Raw genomic sequence first — 22,913 nt, forward strand, 5'->3', positions numbered from 1 at the left:
CTACTAATTTAAAGAGACTCTGAAGCCTCGCAAAAAAAACATTTTTACTTCACAGTGCTGTTTAGTATTAATGCCCTTCCTGAAACACTGCATACCCCCCCCCCCCTTCAAACTCCCAGGGCAAAAATCCACGGATTTGTAAGTCGTGGATTTTGCTGCCCGGGGGAGGCAGAGCTTTGGGCTGTAGCTCGGCCTCCAGTCCAATCAATCTGTGCTGATCCCCGCCTCTCTCCACCCCTCTCAGTGAAAGAAGACTGAGAGGGATGGGGAGAGGCGGAGATCCGCACAGATTGACAGAGTAGAGGCAGAGCTACTGCTCAAAGCTCTGCTTCTATGCGGAAGTGATTCCTGCATTTTCCCCAGGGGATTTCGGGGGGGATTAATTTAGTGTTAAGCCGCAGGGATGCAGTGTTTCAGGTAGGGCATTAATACTAGAAAGGACTGTGGCTTCAGTCTCTCTTTAAAGGGATTCTGAAGAGATTTAAAAAAAATAAAAAACAGATACGGAGAGTGAAGGCTCTTGGTCCTATGGAACCTTACCATTCTCCTCTCGGTCCCTGTAGGCTCCACTGTTAGCAATCCACAACCGTTCGGTGGTAGACTGCTCTCTTCCACGTTGTGTAGGCTTTGGCAGTCTCCGAAGACGGACGCTCCGTACTGCGCACATGATTGCCCTCTCTCTCTCTTGCGCGCGTGTGGGCAGTACAGAGCCGCCAGTCTTCGGGAGCCCAAGTGCTTCCGAAGACTGTCAAAGTCTCCCGTGGCGTGAGATTCAAACGGAGGAGCCGGCTGTAGAATGAGGAGACCGGCAGGAGAACAGGAAGGCTGTATGGGACCCAGAGATATTCCCCTCTCTTTAGGTGAGTATCTCTTTGTTTTATTTTTAAAAAACGCTTCAGACTTGCTTTAAAGAAATCATGTGATAAAAATATACCCCTCTGGGGGATACTTGCCTTGGTAGCTGCTGGATCCTAACGAGGCCTCCCCCTTCCTCCTCCGTTGCTCCTTTAGCCTGCCCGGGTCCCCCGAGGTGCGGAGATGTAAATATTTACTTCTCTGCGATCCAGCGTAGGCGTACTAGCGGCTTTTCATTCGGGTAAGGCGGAAATGCCGAACCCAATCGATCCGCTCTACTGCGCAGGCACGAGTCCTTTTGCGCCTGCACAGTAGAGCGGATACGATCGGGTTCAGCTATTTTCGCCTTACCCGAAGGAAGTGCGGCTACTGCGTCTGCGCTAGATCCTGGAGAGGTAAATAAATCTCTGCTTGTCGGGGGAGGATTACAGGAGGCTTCGGGGGAGCCAGCGCTGGATTGCCTGCGGAAACCTCATTGGGACCCTGAGGCTTCCCCCTCCCAAGGTAAGTACCTCCCAGGGGACGTTTTTGTATATTACAGAGTCTCTCTAACTGTATGCCTGGCCAAGCCCACTTTTCATACACTGATTTTTACCAGTCAGGCCATGCTTTGCATATCCAACAGCTTCGTAATGTTAGCACCTAAGCCTCTGACATTTACATACTGTATGTAAAGCCTCTTTCAGATGGATGACTGAACTGCATCTTGCTGAGCAGTTCAGCCTCCCATCTGCCATCTATGAGTGCAGTTTAAATGCAGTAGAACAGCAGCGGTTGTAACACCACGCATGTCGGCACTTGACATGCGGTGACGTTACCCAGAGCAGAGGACAACGACATGTCGCACAGTACATCGGCGGTCGCATTCAGATATGACTACAGGTGTGGCAGTCTGTACAGCGCCGGCACCAAGTGCTAGCAAGAGCCCGGCTGGTGCAGGAGAGCAGCTGACAGGCAATGATTTCACTGCCTGTCTGCTGCCTGTTTGAAAGAGGCCTAAAGGGTTAGGGAGCCACACATGTATAATAAGTTGGGTTACCACGTTGTTGAATACAGGGCTGAGGAGTCGGTACAAAAATCCACCGACTCCTCAGGTTAGGATTCCACCGACTCCTCGACTCCGACTCTTTGCATATTACAATCTTGTTGATTGAAAGTATGTAACATGATATTCATCTCTTAACTGCCAGCGCTTAGGAATTTAAAAAAACAGCTGAAGTGAGAAGGATATGGAGGCTGCCATATTTATTCCTTTTTAAACAATACCAGTTACCTGGATATCTGGCAGATCTTATGCCTCTAATACTTTTAGTCATAGACTAAAACTAGTCCTTGATAATAGTACTTGTAGAAGGTACAGACCGGAACAAAGAACATCTATCAGGCCCTAGGCAATGTAACTGTGGGTACATGTAAGAGTGATGTGCAGGTACTCTGCAGGAGAATGAGGAAATTCTTCCTCTATTACACAGATTCTTCATGCACAATCTGAACCAGTGTTATGATCATGTCTGCAGCGTTTATTGCTGGCTGCAGTGGTATTGTAATCCAAGCAGTTCTGATGTCATTACATGCATTTTCTTGCATAGTTTGGTTTGCACTTGAACTAGTTGCTGATTCCATCTGCAGTCACTCTGAAATTAATGACAGTTTGACATGCTCTTGTGTAAACAAACATTGTCTGCTGCAGTGGAGGGGCAGTCCCTTTCCTGCAGGCTGCATATCATTGTCTGCCTTTTCCTGCTATCAGCCTGTGATTAATTACCATTCACTTGTGTGGGAATCTGCAGGTCTGCTCCCATTGGATGACCTCAGTATAAAGAACTGCTTCCTGCAATGTCTCATGGGCTACCATAGTTTCAGACTCTATCTGTTACTCTGCTCGTGCCCCACCTCGTTCCTGGTCCGTGTGGACTGCGCTGACTCCTGCGAAGGGGTCAGCGAGTCCTCCTAGTTCTGCTCTTGTTCTAGAAGTTGCTACTTGCTTGTCTTGTGTCATATATTGGTTCATCGCCAATATATACGCATACTTGCGCATTTTGTTATTTTCCTTGTATTTGTGTTACGTTGATATATCAGTGTCGCTGATATATACGTACACGAACTGTTTATTTCCTGTGTTCAGTTAGTCAGTTTTCCAGCACGTTTTGGTAGTTTGCGCGTACCGTGAGCACCCGTGCTGAGCTAGTTATCCTGTTCCTGGTCCTGTTTGTGGATTGCGTTCATCTCTGCGAAGAGATAACGAATCCTTCTGAGTCCTGTTCCCTGTATTACTCCAGTCTTAGTCAGAGTTCCTGCTTATGTCATATATCGGTTCATTGCCGATATATACATATGTTAGTCAGACGTTACGAATAGTTTCATTGATAGCTGTAATTGTAATACGCTAGGAAAACATACTTATTGTGTATTTTATCTGTGTTACGTTCATCTGTCTCGATCCTGCTATTTTCTGACTATCCTGTCCTGTCTTTGTGAGGCACGCCATCGCCGCAACGCATTGGCTGCCTCATTCCAGTCTGTCTGGTTTTGGACGCTTGCTGTCGCTAAGTAGCCGCTAGCTAGCAAGCGTTCATTCTGTCTACTTATTCTGATCTCCTCAGTCCTGGTTTTTGCGCTCAGCGCTACTTTGCGCTGAGACGTTATAACGAAAGTGTTGTTTGTGGCTGTTCGGATCTGCACCGGCTCTGTGCGCCACAATCTCCTATTGGAGTCAGTCCTCTCCTCCACTAAACTGGGGATATCCTGATCCCTTGTGCTGGTGTGTGTACCTCCTTCACGTCAGCTTATGTGTTGTATGCTGACTGTGGAGATTACACCTCCAAGCTTAACATTATGGTAGCCCCATTACCAATCCCCATTGTGGGGGGGGTTCCCAGCAAAAATGACACTGTTTGTTATGGTTCCTGTTCCTTTAAGAAATTTGAGAAGCTCAATTCTGAAACAGAAAATGAGTTTTTTTCTGAATGTGCCAGGTTCCTGGCCAATCCTGAGCTCCAGGCTACTCCTGTTTCAACGTGGGCCCCCCAGCTAGTTTATGTTTTATTTAAGGGAAGATTGTTTCAGTGGGCCTACGATGTCTTGGATCATACCAATTTAAAAGAAAGACCACTGGAATTTCTAGCGTTTGTGATCCATAACTGGCTGCGCAAAACCGATTTGCCTAGCCCTGTTGATAAGCTCCTGGCAGCTTGTCAATCAGCTGCTCCTTCTACTGCCTACAAAAATAATCAGCAAGCAGATAATTGTTCTGATAACTTTTCTTCTGCTAAGGCAGCAGGGTCTAAAGCCAAACGTAAACGCTCCAAAAGAAAAGCGTTACAATCAGCGGAGTCGTTGCCCTTGGCGACTGCGCATCAGATCTGTAATGAGACTCCGCCAGTAGCAGATAATGAAATTCAGTCACCATTCAGGGGAGTCAAATGGACCTATGAAACTACTAATGAACTTTCATTGCTAGCCGGGGAAAATAAAAGTTCTTGTTTAAATGAATTATCTGAATATGATTATGAAGATATATTACAGAGTATTGAACAGATCAATTTATTCGTGCAGCAAGGGAAATTTGCATACACTACAGTTCAACACTTGCTACAGGTATTGGAGATCCTTAGGAATAAGAAATCGGCCAATCACCTGCTAAATAACCCAATGTATGTTTCTGCCACTAACACATTTGCAAACTATGATCAGCCGGAATGCTCAGCTGTTAAATATGCATGGGATCCTCCATTTGAGAAAGGAGAGATGGAAGCTCTGGTCTATGAATGGAAGAAAGATGCAAGTTCATTTTGTCAGTTTTACAGTGCAAAGAGTGAATTAGTATTGAATGCATGCATTAAGTCTGCCTATAACCTAATAAAGACCGGTGTGTGTGGGTATGACTTTGTGGCTCCATTGATCGATGTGTGGAGAATGATTCTGGACGATTTTTATGCGATTCAATCAGTTGATACCAGGGAAGACACACTGTCTAGTGGAGATTGTTCCACTTCCTCAGTTCCTGAGGACTCGCCTGCTTCAGCACCTTTGGCTGATTCAGCGAGTGATTCAGAGCTCCTTTTGTGTAAAATTGAAGTTCCTGTAATTCCACCCTGTACCATGGATAACTCAGTGTTACTTCCCAGTAAGACAGAAATTACTAATACTTCCTTAATCTTGCCATGCACAAATTTCTCAGCAGAGGACCCAGAGGTCCTGCTGACTTCTGAGTCCAGCTTAGCCAGTACTCATGAGTCTTTGTTCAGTGAAACAGACACCAGAAAAATCTTGCCTGTCTCTGCAAACACTTCTGCAGAAATTACCTGTGTTAATAAAGTTCAACTCCTGTCTGATCCAGCAGATGCCAATAGATGCACTACATCAGTTTCTGAGTCCCAGCAATCCTGTCCAGAAATCTCAGAACCCCAGCATCTGAATTTTCCAATTTCACAATTGAATGGTGATTTAGATGCGCAAACATTGTGTTTTGATCTTCCTGTTTCTACACCTCACTCTAGTCTCATGAATAACTCACAGCGTCTGCTATGTGAATCCGAAATCGCAGAATTATTACCGTGTTCAGAAAATGTTCCAGTGAACTTGCCCTGTACCATGAATTGTGCAGTAGATCTCTCCAATGAAACTCAGGTCACAGAATCATTATGCTGTCCAGCAGGTGCTTCCATGGTTTTGCCCTGCAGTGTGGACTGTTCGGTGATCCTGTCCAGTGAAGCTGTGGTCACAGAGTCTTATGCTTCACCCAGTACTTGGGATACTTCAAACCCTCTAGCAGAACAGTCTGAGGCACTGCTTACCTCAGTTGGTGTTACAGTAATATTCACTTGTCTAGCAGCTGTTTTGGAATTACAGTCGGCTCTAATAAAACTTGATGAATTTCTGCCCAGCGAAGCAGAAGCCATTGAAATATTGTCCTCGTCAGCAAGTGTGTCAGATACCTTGCCCTGTACACAGTCTGATTTAACCAATGTTGTTGAGTCCCTCTCCAGTGTTGTAACAGCCGAGGAACTCCAGCCCTGTCCTCTGAATGTTTCAAAAGTCTTGCCCTGTAACATGGATAATTCTGACTCGCTGGAAAAAATAATAGAAATCTCAGAATTTCAGTCCGGGTTAATGAGTGTTTCTGAAACCCAGCCCTGTATCCTGGAAAATTCTGGTTCTCTGGCCGGTGTGGCAGAAGTTCCTGAGTCCCCTTCCTGTCCAGTGAGTTACTCAGTTTTGCCTAGTTCAGTGGGGATTGCTGCACTACTGACTTGTTTTGCAGCCCTTCATGAGCTCCAATCCAGTGTATTTAATGAGTCTCTGTCTAGTCCAGAAGAAGTTATGGGAACCCTGTCTAGTTCGGTGCATACATCAGAAGATTTGTCCTGTCTTGTAAATGCCCCTGAACATGATTTGTTAATAACTTTGCTGGAATCAGAGACATCTAAGTCTAATCCTGCATTTTTTAGTGACAATCCAGTAACTGTGAAGTCTAGTCATGATGATTTTTTTTTGCCCAGTCCTGGTTTCGGTCCTACCTTGACTGACTTTGAGGTTTGCAGTTCCTTGACATGCCCAGAAGTCTCTCTTGTGCCAGTGTGCCCAGATGTGCTTCGTATGCCAGAGTGCCCAAGTGTGTCTGTGTTGGCGTGCTCACACGCTTCCCTAGTGGAGACATGTTCTGATGTTGCCGGTTGGCCTGCATGCCCGGAGATGGTTCTGGTCCCTAAAAACCCTGATCTTGATGTTTGTCCTTGTGACCCTGACTCTAGAGTTGCCCTGGGTTCCATAGGGGTTCTTGATGGTTCTCCATGTGAACCTAAGGGGCGTTCTGACCTGTGGGGATCTCTTTGGAGCTTCCAAGTGTTCTGGGAGATCTCTGAGGAAACTTGTCCTGGTACCTTGGACTGGTTCAACGGTGGGTTTTGTGTTGGTGGGGACAGTTCCGGTGGGCATTGCAAAGGCTTTGGCGTTTTTGGACAGTCCCGAGAAGGCGGTGGGTATCGCTCAGAGAGTTTCTGGGGGCTTTTCTCTGGAAGTCGTGTTTCTGATGGGTATCACACTGAGGCTTGTGGTGCTGACGGGCATGGTTCTGTAGGTTCTGGTTCTGACGGGTCCAGTCTTGTGGGGACTGATTCTGGAATTTGGTCTTGCCGGGCTGTCCCGGTCATCATGAATTATCAGTCAGATTGTTTTGTTGGGAATTTCAGTTTCAAAAAGCGTCTGGTATCCGCTTTTAAGGGGGGGGGTAATGTTATGATCATGTCTGCAGCGTTTATTGCTGGCTGCAGTGGTATTGTAATCCAAGCAGTTCTGATGTCATTACATGCATTTTCTTGCATAGTTTGGTTTGCACTTGAACTAGTTGCTGATTCCATCTGCAGTCACTCTGAAATTAATGACAGTTTGACATGCTCTTGTGTAAACAAACATTGTCTGCTGCAGTGGAGGGGCAGTCCCTTTCCTGCAGGCTGCATATCATTGTCTGCCTTTTCCTGCTATCAGCCTGTGATTAATTACCATTCACTTGTGTGGGAATCTGCAGGTCTGCTCCCATTGGATGACCTCAGTATAAAGAACTGCTTCCTGCAATGTCTCATGGGCTACCATAGTTTCAGACTCTATCTGTTACTCTGCTCGTGCCCCACCTCGTTCCTGGTCCGTGTGGACTGCGCTGACTCCTGCGAAGGGGTCAGCGAGTCCTCCTAGTTCTGCTCTTGTTCTAGAAGTTGCTACTTGCTTGTCTTGTGTCATATATTGGTTCATCGCCAATATATACGCATACTTGCGCATTTTGTTATTTTCCTTGTATTTGTGTTACGTTGATATATCAGTGTCGCTGATATATACGTACACGAACTGTTTATTTCCTGTGTTCAGTTAGTCAGTTTTCCAGCACGTTTTGGTAGTTTGCGCGTACCGTGAACACCCGTGCTGAGCTAGTTATCCTGTTCCTGGTCCTGTTTGTGGATTGCGTTCATCTCTGCGAAGAGATAACGAATCCTTCTGAGTCCTGTTCCCTGTATTACTCCAGTCTTAGTCAGAGTTCCTGCTTATGTCATATATCGGTTCATTGCCGATATATACATATGTTAGTCAGACGTTACGAATAGTTTCATTGATAGCTGTAATTGTAATACGCTAGGAAAACATACTTATTGTGTATTTTATCTGTGTTACGTTCATCTGTCTCGATCCTGCTATTTTCTGACTATCCTGTCCTGTCTTTGTGAGGCACGCCATCGCCGCAACGCATTGGCTGCCTCATTCCAGTCTGTCTGGTTTTGGACGCTTGCTGTCGCTAAGTAGCCGCTAGCTAGCAAGCGTTCATTCTGTCTACTTATTCTGATCTCCTCAGTCCTGGTTTTTGCGCTCAGCGCTACTTTGCGCTGAGACGTTATTACGAAAGTGTTGTTTGTGGCTGTTCGGATCTGCACCGGCTCTGTGCGCCACAATCTCCTATTGGAGTCAGTCCTCTCCTCCACTAAACTGGGGATATCCTGATCCCTTGTGCTGGTGTGTGTACCTCCTTCACGTCAGCTTATGTGTTGTATGCTGACTGTGGAGATTACACCTCCAAGCTTAACAACCAGGTTTATGGGTGATAGACAACACCTCTGTGTTCAATGTGCACCACATTCTCAGTGGATTACTTTCAGCTCTGTGGGAAGTGCATATGTAGAATATAGTACTACTGTGTAACAAAGTAAACCTGAGACGGATGAAATTAAAGTTTTATACATACCTGGGGCTTCCTCCAGCCTCCTGCAGGCTAATCAGTCCCTTGCTGTCCTCCTCCGCCACCTGGATCTTCTGCTATGAGTCCAGGTACTTGAGCCAGTCCGGCGTAGTGCGCATGCACACCCTCCGCTGCCGGGAGCATACTACACCTGCGCAGCACTATTGCACAGATGAAGAACGCTCCTGGCTGTGGAAGCGGCACACGGCCGGACTGCGCTGACTGGCTGAATTACCGGGACTCCTAGCAGAAGATCCATGTGGCGGAGGAGGACAGCGAGGGACTGGATTAGCCTGAAGGGGGCTGGAGGAAGCCCCAGGTAAGTATAAAACTTTTCTTTTCATCCGTCTCAGGTACCCTTTAATTTGTAGTCACCAAACCAAATTTTAACAACATAAAATTTTTTGATTTCATGAGCAAAGGGAGTGCATACATTTGCATAAACCAGCATCTATGCAGAATTATTTCCATCTCATTGACCATCTCTATTAGTGACACAGCTACACATCAGGCTTTATTCTTACTGCATAGATGTTACTTAGTATATATAAGCTTCCCGTGATGCTGCTAGCCACGACTGCGGGCTCAGCTGTCATATGACAGCCACGCTTCTTCCTATCGGTATGGAGCCCGTTTCATTGGCTCATTACCAGGTGATCACTGTAAGCCAGTCACAGTTATCACAGACTGGTTGTATGAATGAGCAAAAGGTACAGTCAAGTCCATAAATATTGGGACATTGACACAATTTTTGACTCTATACACAGCCACTTTTTAATACTTGGTTACCAATACTTTGCAGTCAATGACAGCCTAAAGTCTGGAACACATATTCATCACCAGATGGTTTCATCTCTGGTGATGCTCTGCCAGACCTCTACTGCAACTGTCCCTGCTTGTTCTTGAGGCATTTTCCCTTCAGTTTTGTCTTCAGCAGGTGAAATGCATGCTCAATCGGATTCAGGTCAGGTGATTGACTTGGTCATTGCATAACATTCCACTTCTTTCCCTTCAAAAATTCTTTGGTTGCTTTTGCAGTATGCTTTAGGTCATTGTCTGTCTGCACTGTGAAGCGCCTTCCAATGAGTTCTGAAGCATTTGGCTGAGTATGAGCAGATAATATTGCCCGAAACACTTCTGAATTCATCCTGCTGCTTTTGTCAAAGTCAACAATCAAGAGAAGACCTTATCAGAGTGAACACACTCTGCCTGCCTTTGACTCAACTCTGTCCTCTTCGTAAAAATCATAATTCACTTCTCTCCCCAGTCAGTTAGACCCGGTTCACATTTGCGTTTTTTACCAAAACGGACCAGATGTCCGGATCCGGTCCGGATTCGGTCAGGATCTGGTGCGTTTGCATCCGGATTTTTATCCGTTACGGATCCGGTTGCTATCCGGATCCATTTTTTAAAGAGATAACAGACTATATAAATTCCTGGGGTCTGGGAGGTCAAACAAAACACAAATTAAAAGCCACAAGCCCCCCCCCCTCCCCCAAACAACACTTGTAGTCAACATACCCTGTGCCGTTTTCTCTTTGCCGGGCAGGTCGTGAAACCCCTCGACGTAGGACTTGGCTATCTGCTCCCACAGTCTTTTGCACAGCCTGACATTGCTGTGGTCTTGGTGCCCCTTGTCCCACAGGGCAGGTAGCTGCTGCACCTGTAGAATCAGGTCTTCAGGTGTGAAAGTCCTGACCTCTTCTTATGACATGGTCCCAAATGGCTCCAGCAAGAACTCACTACTGCTCCACTCCTCAAATGCTGGGCCCATGTGTCACCATCCAAAATGGCCGCTATCACCAGAGAAAATGCTATGGAAGTGGGGTACATAGGCCGGGTTTTATAGCCAGTGTGTTGTGTCATTTCAGTTTCTAATTGGTTTCTGCTGTGCGGATGGTGTAGTCAGGATCCGGTCCGGGTGCGGCGGCCGGATGAAGCGTACGGCAAAAATAGAGCAGGTTGGAAAAATCCGGACCGTATCCCAGAGTCCGGATCCGGTCAGTGAGGAACGGACGAATGTGTACGGATCCATAGAGTTACATTGGATCGCCGAACGTCCGTTCCGCTTGTACAGTATACGGTCCGGATCCGGTCCGTAAAATCCTGACGGCGAACGCCAATGTGAACCAGGCCTTAGCAAACTGTAAAAAGCCGTTTTGCATAATAATATGAAAGTTTTGGTCAGTAAGCTTTTTAGTCCAGAAAATACAGTGAAAGGGAACCGTAACTGAGATGGATATGGATTTTTCCTTTTAAACAATACCAGTTGCTTGGCAGTCCTACTGATCTCTTTGGCTGCAGTAGTGGCTGAATCACACACCTTAAACAAGCATGCCGCTAATCCAGTCTGACTTAAGTCAGAGCACCTGATCTGCATGCTTGTTGAGGGGCTGTGGCTGAAAGTATTAGAGACACAGGATCAGCAGGAGAGTCAGGCAACTGGTATTATTTTAAAAGGAAAAATCCATATCCTTCTCAGTTTAGGTTGCCTTTAACTCTAGAGTAGCTAGCATATAGAAGCTTTCTGCCTTAAATCATGTGTTGTCCGTGACAGCCTTTGAAATAAAGGAAAGGTCTCTAGCAGCCTAAAAAGCTCAGTACACACTCATAGGGCTGGAACCCACAGGAGCGCTTTTGGCAGCGTTTTGGCAGCACTGCGATACGCTAGCAGTTTGCCAAAACGCTGGGCTAATGTTAATGGATGGGGCAACTTCCACAGGAGCGTTTGCGTTTCCCAGAAACGCAAACGCAGGACCTGCAGCATTTTGGGAGCGTTAGCGCTTCAATGTAAAGTATTGAAACGCTAGCAGAAACGCTCAGCAAAACCTAAACTGAGCGGTTTTGCTAGCGTTTTGCGGTTCAGCACACTGTAACAAAATGAAAAATAATTCACAGGACCAATCAGGATAAAACCGCAAAACGCAAAACGCTAGGCACCCGTTGGGGAAAAAATACAATGTTGCAAAACACGACCAAAAACGCGCATGAATCCGCTTGCAAACCGCTCAGACAAAACGCTAGCGGTTGCGTTTTGCGTTTGCGGTTTTCAGTGGGTTCCAGGCCATAGGGTTCACAGGACAAAGTGAAAGTAAAACAATTGACCTTTTCAGGCACTTTTTAAAAATGATTTTCTTTTGCCAATTGTAATAGTTTGGTTATTTATAGGAGAGGATATTTTATCATTAGTTCTGTTTAAAAGTGGTTTGAGGTTAGGAAGGCGAAGGTGATGTTAGGTGCAGGTAGCTGGGTTTTTACACAAAGGTGTGGTTATGGTAATGTGCTCCAGTACTCCATATACATCTTACAGGAATGTGGTTGAAGGAGAGCTTCTGACTTAATTTGCAAGGATGAGCTATAGCAACTCACTTATTGATTGTACTTGTATGGAATTTTTATTAACTGCTGTCTGCCTTGTGTCTCCACAGATGTCCATGGCTCAGTGTGGAGGTATCTCCGGCGCTTCCAGCTTATAACGCTGTCATGTTTCTATTTGTGTTGGCCAATTTCAGCATGGCCACATTTATGGATCCTGGAATTTTCCCTCGAGGTACGACTGTATGTTCCTGATTGATAGAAAGCTGAACTCTCTCTATAGTGCCACTTCAAACTGATTTTCCTCTATTTCTTATGTAGTCTGGAACATGTACAGTAGAAGCTAAGTAGTTGTTAAAGGCAATTCTAGCATGAGGCTGCCCTTTCTTTCAAAAGCAAGAAGTTTAAAATTAGTGTGATTCCTGCTTTCACTGACTGCTAACATGGTACAATGCTCTACTGCTACTACCAAACCTTAAAGGAGTGGTGTCAAACTCAATAACATAAGGAGCCAAAATCTAAAGTTGTGGGACAAATTCTTTATTAAAGGAATACTGTAGGGGGTCGGGGGAAAATGAGTTGAACTTACCTGGGGCTTCTAATGGTCCCCGCAGACATCCTGTGCCTGCACAGCCACTCACCGATGCTCCGGCCCCGCCTCCGGTTCACTTCTGGAATTTCAGACTTTAAAGTCTGAAAACCACTGCGCCTTCATTGCCGTGTCCTCGCTCCCGCTAATGTCACCAGGAGCATACTGCGCAGGCACAGACCATACTGGGTATGGTATGCTCCTGGTGTCATCAGCGGGAGCAATATATTATATATATACTTTACCGCGATCGCGTTTACATCCGCTATCGTGATTCAGCAGCCCAAATCTCGTGATTTGCCGCGATTTGCGCTTGTGATTCCCGTTCAATAGAATGAGAATCACATAGCAATCGTCCTCAAAACGCTGCATGCAGCTCGTTTGCAATTAATTGAAATCGCTACCGCTGCAGTGTGAATGTATCCATGTAGCATTGTTTTGCTGATCGCGGGCGATTAGCAAAGCGCTGAAAAATCTCCCCAATGTGAACCAGCCCTTATTCACCAGCACTTACTGCTGTGAGAGAATGAATTTTGTGTGTGTGTGTGTGTGTGTGTGTGTGTGTGTGTGTGTGTGTGTACAGATACAATTAAGTTGTATTGTTTGCATGATAATGGGCTAATTACTGTTTCAAGTCCTTCAATAAATTTGAATTTATTTCGCCTGGAGTTTTTTTCATATATATTTAACTTTATAGTTTTACAGTACTCCATAGGCAGCTGCGTTATACTATTGGCACAACTCTAGGTTTTGCATTTCTATGGACACAAAATACCACAGAGGCCAAAAAACAGGTGCACTACAACCAAAGTTCTATTATATCCAGATATACTATACCAGGAATTACTTCCATATACTTACAATGGTGCTTGGCAGGGTCCTCGACATTTAGTTTACTACACGTGATGTTCTGCTCCAGCATATCTGAGTAAGGTGGTTGGGCACAGTGAAGTTAAATTATTTAAAAAAAAATGTTTGGTTCATAGAATATGACAAGAGATGGGCTCTGGCCTGAGAAAGTTTAGCTCAGGTTTTCATTAAAAAGAAATGTTAGACTTCACTTATCTCTCTTCCTTTCCCTTCTCCAGCGGAAGAAGATGAAGACAAAGATGATGATTTACGGGCTCCCTTATATAAGACAGTGGAAGTGAGAGGTGTCCAGGTGCGAATGAAGTGGTGTTCTACTTGTCGCTTTTATAGGCCACCTCGCTGTTCTCATTGTAGTGTTTGTGACAACTGTGTGGAGGTAAGTTCATTGATTATGCGTTAGGTTTCTGATTTTTTTACACTGTGCACTAAGGTTAATGTGCAGTAAAACAGTTTATTGAAGCATTTAGCTAAGTTGTAAAAAATCCTATGGACAGTTTGTAGTAAAAAGGTTAGGAAACAAGATAATGCATTGGCTTTTGCAGTCATTAGGCATTTTGTATGTTTAAACCTCATGCTTGTGCGTTTGCTGTGTCAGCTTCAGGAGATAAGCCTATGGGATTTGTGGCATCATATTACAAGGCCACCTCAGCCGATAGTCAGGAGTGTGTACAGCAGCTCCAACTTGCGAGCAATCTGCCCGCTGGATCAACTCGCCCCCGGGACCGCCAATTGCATTGTCTGATCCGCTCCCCTGCCCATGGTGTGACGGCACACAAACCCCACATAGCAACAGAATGTGTTGTCACCTACATAGCTGACACGCATCTGTACAGTCCGGCTAGTAATGTCACCCTAGGGGATTGGCTTCCGATCCCAGACGGGCAACATAATCAAGAGGCGTGGTGCACCTTTACAGTTTAGGACCACTTTCAATTTTTAATGTACAGCATGCAGGCACCCTAATTGTTTTCCATTTATACTCATAATGCACATAAAGTCACTGCCAGTGCAAGGTTCTCCAGCACCAGAGACAGGCATCTGGATTGTACCTGCCCCAGTATAGGTAGCAGATCTGATTCCCAGTATTAAATAAGTTGCCCCATCCCTGTATAGGTAGCCAGATGTTCCCCCAGTATTATGTAGCCCCCTCTCCTCCGTATAGATAGATGTGCACTCAATGTTACACAACCAAAAAGACAAGCGTATAGCCCTGCATAAACCGCACCACAATATGTAGAAAGTACAAAAATAGCCTTTATTGAACCATACAAATAAAAATAAAACCATAAAAACAAGCACAGTATAAATAATGCCCTCAAAATTGCACAGTATGTGCTAATGTCAATCATATGGATACATATGTGGAATGTAACCTAAACACAGCTACACACACCGGGAACAAAGAGGGAGGGGATGTGAATAGAGCAGGCCTGAGCATGCAAATGAGTGGCCTCTACTGATGAGGTGTATATCTAGTGAGAAAAAGAAAGATAGTGGAAGGTAATTCCATATGCTGAGGCCAGTGGGTGAAGAGTGTTGGCCAAAAGGACGAAAGGGGCAGTGAAAGCCCTGGTGAGAGAAAAGTCAAAGTGACTGGAGGCGTGCGTGCCGGGTGAAGGGCATACCGGAGTGGAGCTGGACCAGAGGGCAGGCGTGCGGGAAGCCATCGCAATTCGCCGCAAACAGCGGCTTCTTCCGGGCATCAGCTCCACTTCGGTAAGCCCTTCACCCGGCACGCACGCCTCCAGTCACTTTGACTTTTCTCTCACCAGGGCTTTCACTGCCCCTTTCGTCCTTTTGGCCAACACTTTTCACCCACTGGCCTCAGCATATGGAATTACCTTCCACTATCTTTCTTTTTCTCACTAGATATACACCTCATCAGTAGAGGCCACTCATTTGCATGCTCAGGCCTGCTCTATTCACATCCCCTCCCTCTTTGTTCCCGGTGTGTGTAGCTGTGTTCAGGTTACATTCCACATATGTATCCATATGATTGACATTAGCACATACAGTGCAATTTTGAGGGCATTATTTATACTGTGCTTGTTTTAATGGTTTTATTGTTATTTGTATGGTTCAATAAAGGCTATTTTAGTACTTTTCTACATATTGTGGTGCGGTTTATGCAGGGCTATACGCTTGTCTTTTTGGTTGTGTGTTCCTATTTGTTTGGCCTTTCTGCACACATGTATTGATTGATATATTTATTAGCCTTATGTTATTTAGTGCTATTGATGGTGCTTGTCCGACTTTTGAGCTTTGCACAGTGCACTCAGTGTTAGGTGATCACAGGTGTGCCCCCAGTAATACATGCCCCCGTACGTAGATTCCCAAGTGGCATGTGATAGAGAGTTTACTCACCTCTTGGCACTGGGATCTCATTTTAGCCACATTGCAGCATCCTCTCTCTGACTCCTCCAGCAATGCAATGTAATGAGATATGCCACTGGAATATTCATAAAAAGGGGATGCTGCAACATAGCTGAGTAGGGATGTAGGCGAACCGTTCACCGGCGAACCCCTATGGGCCGCTACTACCGGGTCGCTATGACCCGGAGTAGTACGGCTGCACTGGGCCTGCGGTGCGTGTCTTTGATTGCGCTCCTGTTGCCGGCTACTCTCTGCGCATGAGCGTGACGTCACTCTGACATCACGCACATGCGCAGAAAGTGTCCGGCAACAGGCGTATGATCAAGGACGCGCACCTCCGGCCCAGAGCAGCCATACTACTCCGGGTCATAGCGACCCGGGAGTAGTACAGGGTGAGGTGTTCGCCGGTGAACGGTTCCCGAACCGTTCGCCAACATCTCTACTGAAGAGATATCCCAGTGCCAGAAGGCAAGTAAACTCTATCACACTCCCCTACCCAGACAGGACTCTGCCATTACTGCAAATATGGGTGGAGGGGGACAGTGAGCACTGAGGGGAGTGGGAAGGGATTCATGCTTCACACAGAGGCTGGTGTCTCTTAAACCTCTGCCTCAGCCCAGCCCTGGCCACTGTACATAGGCTCATTAGTATGTTCTGACCCATCTGCAATGACTGGAGTGCAGTATATGGTCTGTACAAGGGCCAAGCAAATGGAAGAGTGGGCTTTACTCTGACCATGCCTATTTCTCTTTAGTGCTAGTATATGCATAACTGTTTTTATGGACCCGCAATGTGCGTATCGCGTTTCTTTTGCTCATCTTGCTTTTACCAATAAATATTGTATCTACTTCTTGTACACTCACTACTCTATTGCCTATTTGTGGTGGTGGTCACCTGTGATGTGTCTCTGAGCACTTGGTGACTGCAGGTGTTGATTTGATGGGCTGCCGTGGTGAGGCATAGGAGCCTAACATAAGGAGACATCGCTGTCGGTATGAGCGCTGAAGGTGCTGTCATCTGCCATAAAAAGCACAAGACTAGCCGGAGAGAATTATAAATCATTTGGCAGTTAGGATACTTTAGGTATGCTGTAGTTATATTGTGTGTTTTAACTGTTTAGCTGAAGATTAGAGCTAAACTTTACAGCTTATGATAAATCTTTATGATGACCTTTTACCTGCAGTGCCCTCCTTTAATTACCATTGTGAGGCTGCAGGGTTTGCTGTGAGTTCTTGCAGTATAGCTGAACACCTACAGCAGCGGTGCCCACACTTTTTCAGCTCGTGAGCTACTTTGAAATTTGCAGAGTCCAGGAGTTGTAACAACATTTACTGTATAGGTAGCTAGGAATAGGTGCCTTCAGTGTACGTAGCCAGATATATGTGCCTACAGTATAGGTCAGTGATCTGCAAACTTGGTTCTCCAGCTGTTAAGGAACTAAAAGTCCCACAATGCATTGCAGGAGTTTGTCAGCCAGTGTTATGATTGCTAAAGGCAAATGCATTGTGCTAAGTTCCTTAGCAGCTGGAGAGCCAAGTTTGCAGATCACTGGTAAAAGTAGGGATAGTGGCCTTCGATATAGGTAGCCAGGCATAGTATAGCTAGGTATAAGTACCTTCACTATAGATAGCTAGGTATAGGGACCTTCAATATAGGTAGCCAGGTATAGTATAGTTAGGTATAGGTGCCTTCAGTATAGATAGCTAGGTGTAGGTGCCACTTACCTCCCTCCAGCGGCGATGTCTGGGGCTCGTCCTGGTCTCCCCTCCTTCAGCCGTGGCTGGCTGGAGGACAGATGAGCCGGCGACGACTGAGGGACGCTTCGGCAGGCAGCGTGTGTGGATGCATTGGATGATGTCACTGCCTCTCTGCTTCAGCCACGCCTCCTCTCTCCTCCCCTGCCTGGCCGATTGGCCAGTGGCTTGCAGAAGAATTTGATCTACCAAATAGGCGGTCGCGATCTACCGGTAGTGTGGGATCGACCTATTGGGCACCCCAGACCTATAGGATGTCATATATGATCACAGCTAGTGATCAGGTCATTTATGCACAGTGCTTGTTGCTTTCATAGGAGCAAAGAGGATAGGAAATCCACTAATTTTAACCACATAAGGACCGCATGAGTTTTGGAGGATCTGTGCTGGCTGGGCTCTTCATCCCCCAGCACAGATCAGCAGGCAGGGCAATCAGACCCCCCCCCTTTTTTCCCCACTAGGGGGATGTCCTGCTGGTGGGGTCTGATCGCCGCCGCTCACGTGTGCCTAGCGGGGGGGGGCTCCTCGAAGCCCCCCTCCGCAGCGCTATTCCCCCCTCCCTCCCCTTCTCCCAATCAGAGGCCGGGGATCGCCAATCTCCTTTACGGCGCTTCTGTACCAGCAGCGCTGTACGATGTAAATACAGGGGATTTCTTCCCCGCATGTTTACATTTCGCCTGCGAGCCGCGATTGGAGGCTCGCAGGCTGTTCACGGAGACCAGGCTGTTCCATGGAAACACCACTGCGACCAGCCACCGCCTATCAGCATTAGACGGTCGTTAAGTCGTTACAGAATACCTGAAGACATAAAAGTGCCCCTATGGGGGACTTACAGTTGTGCTCATAAGTTTACACGCCTTGGCAGAATTAGTAATTTCTTAACCATTTGTCATAGAATATGAATGATGGCACAAAAACTTTTCTTTTACTCATGGTTAGTGGTTGGCTGAAGCCATTTATTGTCAAATAACGGTGTTTACGCTTTTTAAATCATAATCGCTACACAAACTACCCAAGTGACCCTGATCAAAAGTTTGCATACCCCAGTTCTTAATACCGTGTATCTCCCCCTTTAACATTAATGACAGTCTGAAGTCTTTTGTGGTAGGTGTGGGTGAGGCTCTTTATCTTCTCAGATGGTAAAGCGGGCAATTCATCATGGCAAAAAGCCTCCAGTTCCTATAAATTATTGGACTCTCTTACATGAACTGCACGTTTGAGGTCTCCCCAGAGTGGCTCAATGATACTGAGGTCAGGAGACTGAGGTGGCCACTCCAGAACCTTCACTTTATGTTGCTGTAGCCAGTTCGACAGGGCCTTGTGTTTGGCTCATTGTCATGTTGGAATGTGCAAGTACTTCTCATGCTCTGCTTTCTGGCTGAAGAGTGCAAATTTTCCTACAGTATTTTTGATAACTCACTGCATCCATATTACCATCAATTCTAACCACATTTCCTGTGCCTTTGTAGCGCACACATCTCCAAAACATCGGCAATCCACCACGTTTAATTAACTTAATGAATGTAGCTTTCTTCATAGGCTTTGTTGGCTCCTCTCCAAATGTAACTTTTATGATTGTGGCCAGAAAAATATCGATTTTAGTCTCATCACTCCGAATTAATGTGTGCCAGAAGGTTTGAGACTTGTCTCTGTGCTGTAAGCAGGACACTTTGTGACATTTACGTAGTAATGGCTTTCTTCTGGCAACTCTACCATGCAGCCCATCTTTCTTCAAGTGCGTTCTTAATGATCATCTTGAAACTGCCACATCAGATTTTTTCAGTCCTTTATATTGTCTGAAGTTATTTGTGGGTTTTTCCTTGCATCCCAAACAATTTTTCTGCCGGTTGTTGCTGAAGTTTCAGTTGCTCTACGTGATCGTGGGTTGATTTCAACAGAGTTTGAACACTGCTCATTGGCATTCTCAATTCCTTGAATATTTTCTTATATCCCTTTCTTGCTTTATAGAGTTCAATTACCTTTTCCCGCTGATCCTTTGACATTTCTTTTGCTTTCCCCATGACTTAGAATCCAAAAACACCAGTGCAGCACTGGATGAAAGATGCAAGGGTTTGTCAGGAGTCCAGATACTCATTGACCTTTTATACACACCCACTAATTTAAAGCAAAACACACAGGTGAAAATTATTACCTTTATTAGCTATTAAAACCCATGTGTGTGCATGTTATCAGGTCAAATAACCAGGGTATGTGAACTTTTGATCAAGTCATTTCGTTAAGTTGTTAGAATTTAAAAAGAGTAAACACCGTTGTTTGGCAATAAATGGCTTCAGCCAACCACTAACCATGAGTGACATAAAGGTTTTTTTGTGTTATCATTCATATTCTATGAAAAATGGTTAAGAAATCATAAATTCTGCAAGAGTGTGAAAACTTATGAGCACAGCTGTACCTTGAGAGTGAGAAGCCTCTAGTTCCTTAAGATGCTTCCTTCATCCTCCTTTGCAGCCCTGTTCCAGCGTTGGGACCCCGAAAGTCCGTCAACAAGGGCTTGTCGGCGTCTTCTGCAGGCGCAGTAGTCTTCTGGTTTCAGAACAATAATAATCCAGTGGCGCGTCATGCAGGCGCACTAGCGGCTTCCAGCTCAAACTCCACCGGAAATAACTGAGCCGGATCGAGTCCACTCTACTGCGCAGTTGCTGCGCATGTACTGAAGAGCAGACCTGATTGGCCTTGGCTATTTTTGGCGGAGTCCGAGCGGTAAGCTATGTTAAGCTGCTGTGCCCCACGTAACTTCTGGGTGTAGCACCTGTGCTATGTCACACTTTTCACATACGCTCATCCCGATATTGGACGCTGTTTACACTGCACACCAATTAACTACATCGGTCATATCATTAAAGGGACTCCGAGCAGTGCAGAAACTATGGAAAGATGCATATCATTTTAAAGCTCTCTTTCTCCTCTTTCCAATGATATATAAACCGCCGCCCTACGCCTTTTAGCTTTCGCTATTTTCGTGATTGAAATTGCCACGGCCGCGATTTCAATCGCGAAAATAGAGAAAATGAAAAAGGCGTAGGGCGACGATTTAGGTGTCGGCAGAAAGAGGAGAAAGAGAGCTTTAAAATGATATCCATCTTTCCATAGTTACTTGTATTAAGCAGGCCATACACTGGCTCGATTCGCGGCCGTTTCGACAGCAGATTCGATCCTGGGATCGAATCTGCTGCCAATCGTTCGCGGTAAACGCAGCCGCCGATCCGATTTCCTCCCAAAATCGGATCGGTCCGTCGATCGCGCCGTGCGGGAAATTACCCTCGATCGCCCGCGGGTAAAGTGCGTGTCGCTAGCGGCGGCCGATCCGATCAAGTATACATTACCTGAGGCTGGCTCCCGGGCGTCTTCTCCGCGCTGCACGGCTCTGTTCCGGCTCCATCCATCCCTGCGCTTCCTGTGTCACTGCAGTGACCAGGAAGTTCAAATAGAGGGCGCTCTCGCCCTCTATTTGAACTTCCTGGTCACGGAGTAACACAGGAAGCGCCGGGATGGAGCCGGAACAGAGCCGTGCAATGCGGAGAAGATGCCCGGGAGCCAGCATCAGGTAATGTATACGGGGGGGGGACAGGCGGCAGGAGCAGCTCAGCAGATGGTGAATCGGTTTCAGGCTGAAATCGATTCACAATCTGTTTGCAGTAAAGGCAGCCATACGATCCCTCTCTGATCAGATTCGATCAGATAGGGATCTGTCAGCTGGTCGATCTAATGGCACATCGACCAGTGTATGGCCACCTTTAACACAGGACAACACTTTCCCCAGTGTCAGCAGCTCCATTCAGCAGAATGAAGCTGCTGACTTTAGGAAAAAGTCGCCCTGTGTAATACAATGTAACTATGGAAAGATGGATATCATTTTAAAGCTCTCTTTCCCCTCTTTCTGGCGACACCTAAATCGTCGCCCTACGCCTTTTAGTTTTCTCTATTTTCGCGATTGAAATCGCGGCCGCGGCAATTTCAATCGGAAAACTAAAAGGCGTAGGGCGGCGGTTTATATATCATTGGAAAGAGGAGAAAGAGAGCTTTAAAATGATATGCATCTTTCCATAGTTTCTGCACTGCTCGGAGTCCCTTTAAATGGACATGCTTGTTGCAATCAGAGATATCAGTGAATAGGCATGCTTGTTGCCACACTGATTTTTATCCGATTTGATTAAATGATCAAATCTGATGGTCGATCGGGCCACAAAATGTTCACCTTTAAGGGCGCCTTCACACTGTTTCTGGTGCATTGTGTTAAAATGCAGCAGATAACTGAAACTGATACACAGTACTTGCCTATGTGAATTTTCTGATGCATGCGGTATTATTGTCTTCTGCGATTACAATGCAGGAATGCACATTTTTTTCTGACAGTGGAATGTGTTGCCATGAATCAAATGACTTCATGCCTACACACCAGACCCACAACAGAGACTAGTATGTAGTTGAACTAAACTTGTGCACTAGCACAACAAATATATGTGAAGGGGCCTTTAGAATTTTAGTAGTTATAGTCTACTTTTGTTGTTAGAGGATTTTGTCAAGACTTATTCCATATTCCTTATGTTTATTTATGAGAAGAGATAAAAAAAATACCCTCCACTCTAGAAACTTCAGGTCAGTGCAATGACTGATGAGTGTGTTGGTTTGTTGATTAATCCAGACATGCCACGCTTCCAGTTTCTGCAGATACAGTAATTATTCATGCTGGACTAGAGGAGTTACTGGGGTATTACTGTATTTGGCAAGTAGTACCGTATATACTGGCGTATAGGCTGTCCTCCCAACTTTACTTTAAAAAAAAAAACCAACAGGAAAAAATGATTGACCCGAGTATGGGGGGGCAGGGGGGTTGTGGGGTAGTAGGAAATCCAGCAGCTATGCTTTGTACATCTCCAATTTCGGATCTTTTACACCTCCAAGCTCCTTTCTGATGTGCATGTATACAAATTCACAGAGTTCCAGAGCCAGCTTGTCAGGAAAAAAACGCTTAGGATCATCAGCACCACCCTGTCACGTTCTGCACATCACTTTGTGTGAAACTTTTAGACAGGTGTGTGGGGTTTTTTTGGCGGTGGGGAGGGGAGTCATACTTCCACTGGTGTTACTGATTGCCCCCCCCCCCCTAAGTGCCACCTCTGCCATATGCCGGTATAACTATGGTGCTGGTGGAATTTAAGTGCGCAGTGTTGTGGGACACACAGATGGAAAATACATGTACTGCTTTGCTTGGGGGGAGGGGGGGGGGAGTGTCATAGATGTCATTGCTGCACTTTACATGTGGCAGGTCAGTGGGGGTGTTATGACACGAGTGTAAGCCGAAACCCACCCCTTTTGGGCCTATTTTTTTTATCCCCAAACCTTTTCTTTTACTTGAACTATATACGATATGTATGTATGTATGTATGTATGTAAGACCGAAGTCATGACATTTGAT

The 22,913-nt window shown here is 45.8% G+C and overlaps 1 protein-coding gene across 1 annotated transcript in view; it reads left to right on the forward strand.

Moving 5' to 3' along the window:
* Nucleotides 1-22,913, forward strand: part of ZDHHC5 (zinc finger DHHC-type palmitoyltransferase 5) — a 92,010-nt gene that overhangs the window by 50,752 nt on the left and 18,345 nt on the right. Inside the window, exons 3-4 of the mRNA XM_068255545.1 lie at nt 12,004-12,125; nt 13,568-13,725. Of these exons, the coding sequence (XP_068111646.1) occupies nt 12,004-12,125; nt 13,568-13,725 (280 nt within the window). The remainder of the gene's footprint in view (nt 1-12,003; nt 12,126-13,567; nt 13,726-22,913) is intronic.

Source organism: Hyperolius riggenbachi, chromosome 10 (genome assembly GCF_040937935.1).
Source record: "Hyperolius riggenbachi isolate aHypRig1 chromosome 10, aHypRig1.pri, whole genome shotgun sequence".
NCBI classification, from domain to species: Eukaryota; Metazoa; Chordata; class Amphibia; order Anura; family Hyperoliidae; genus Hyperolius; species Hyperolius riggenbachi.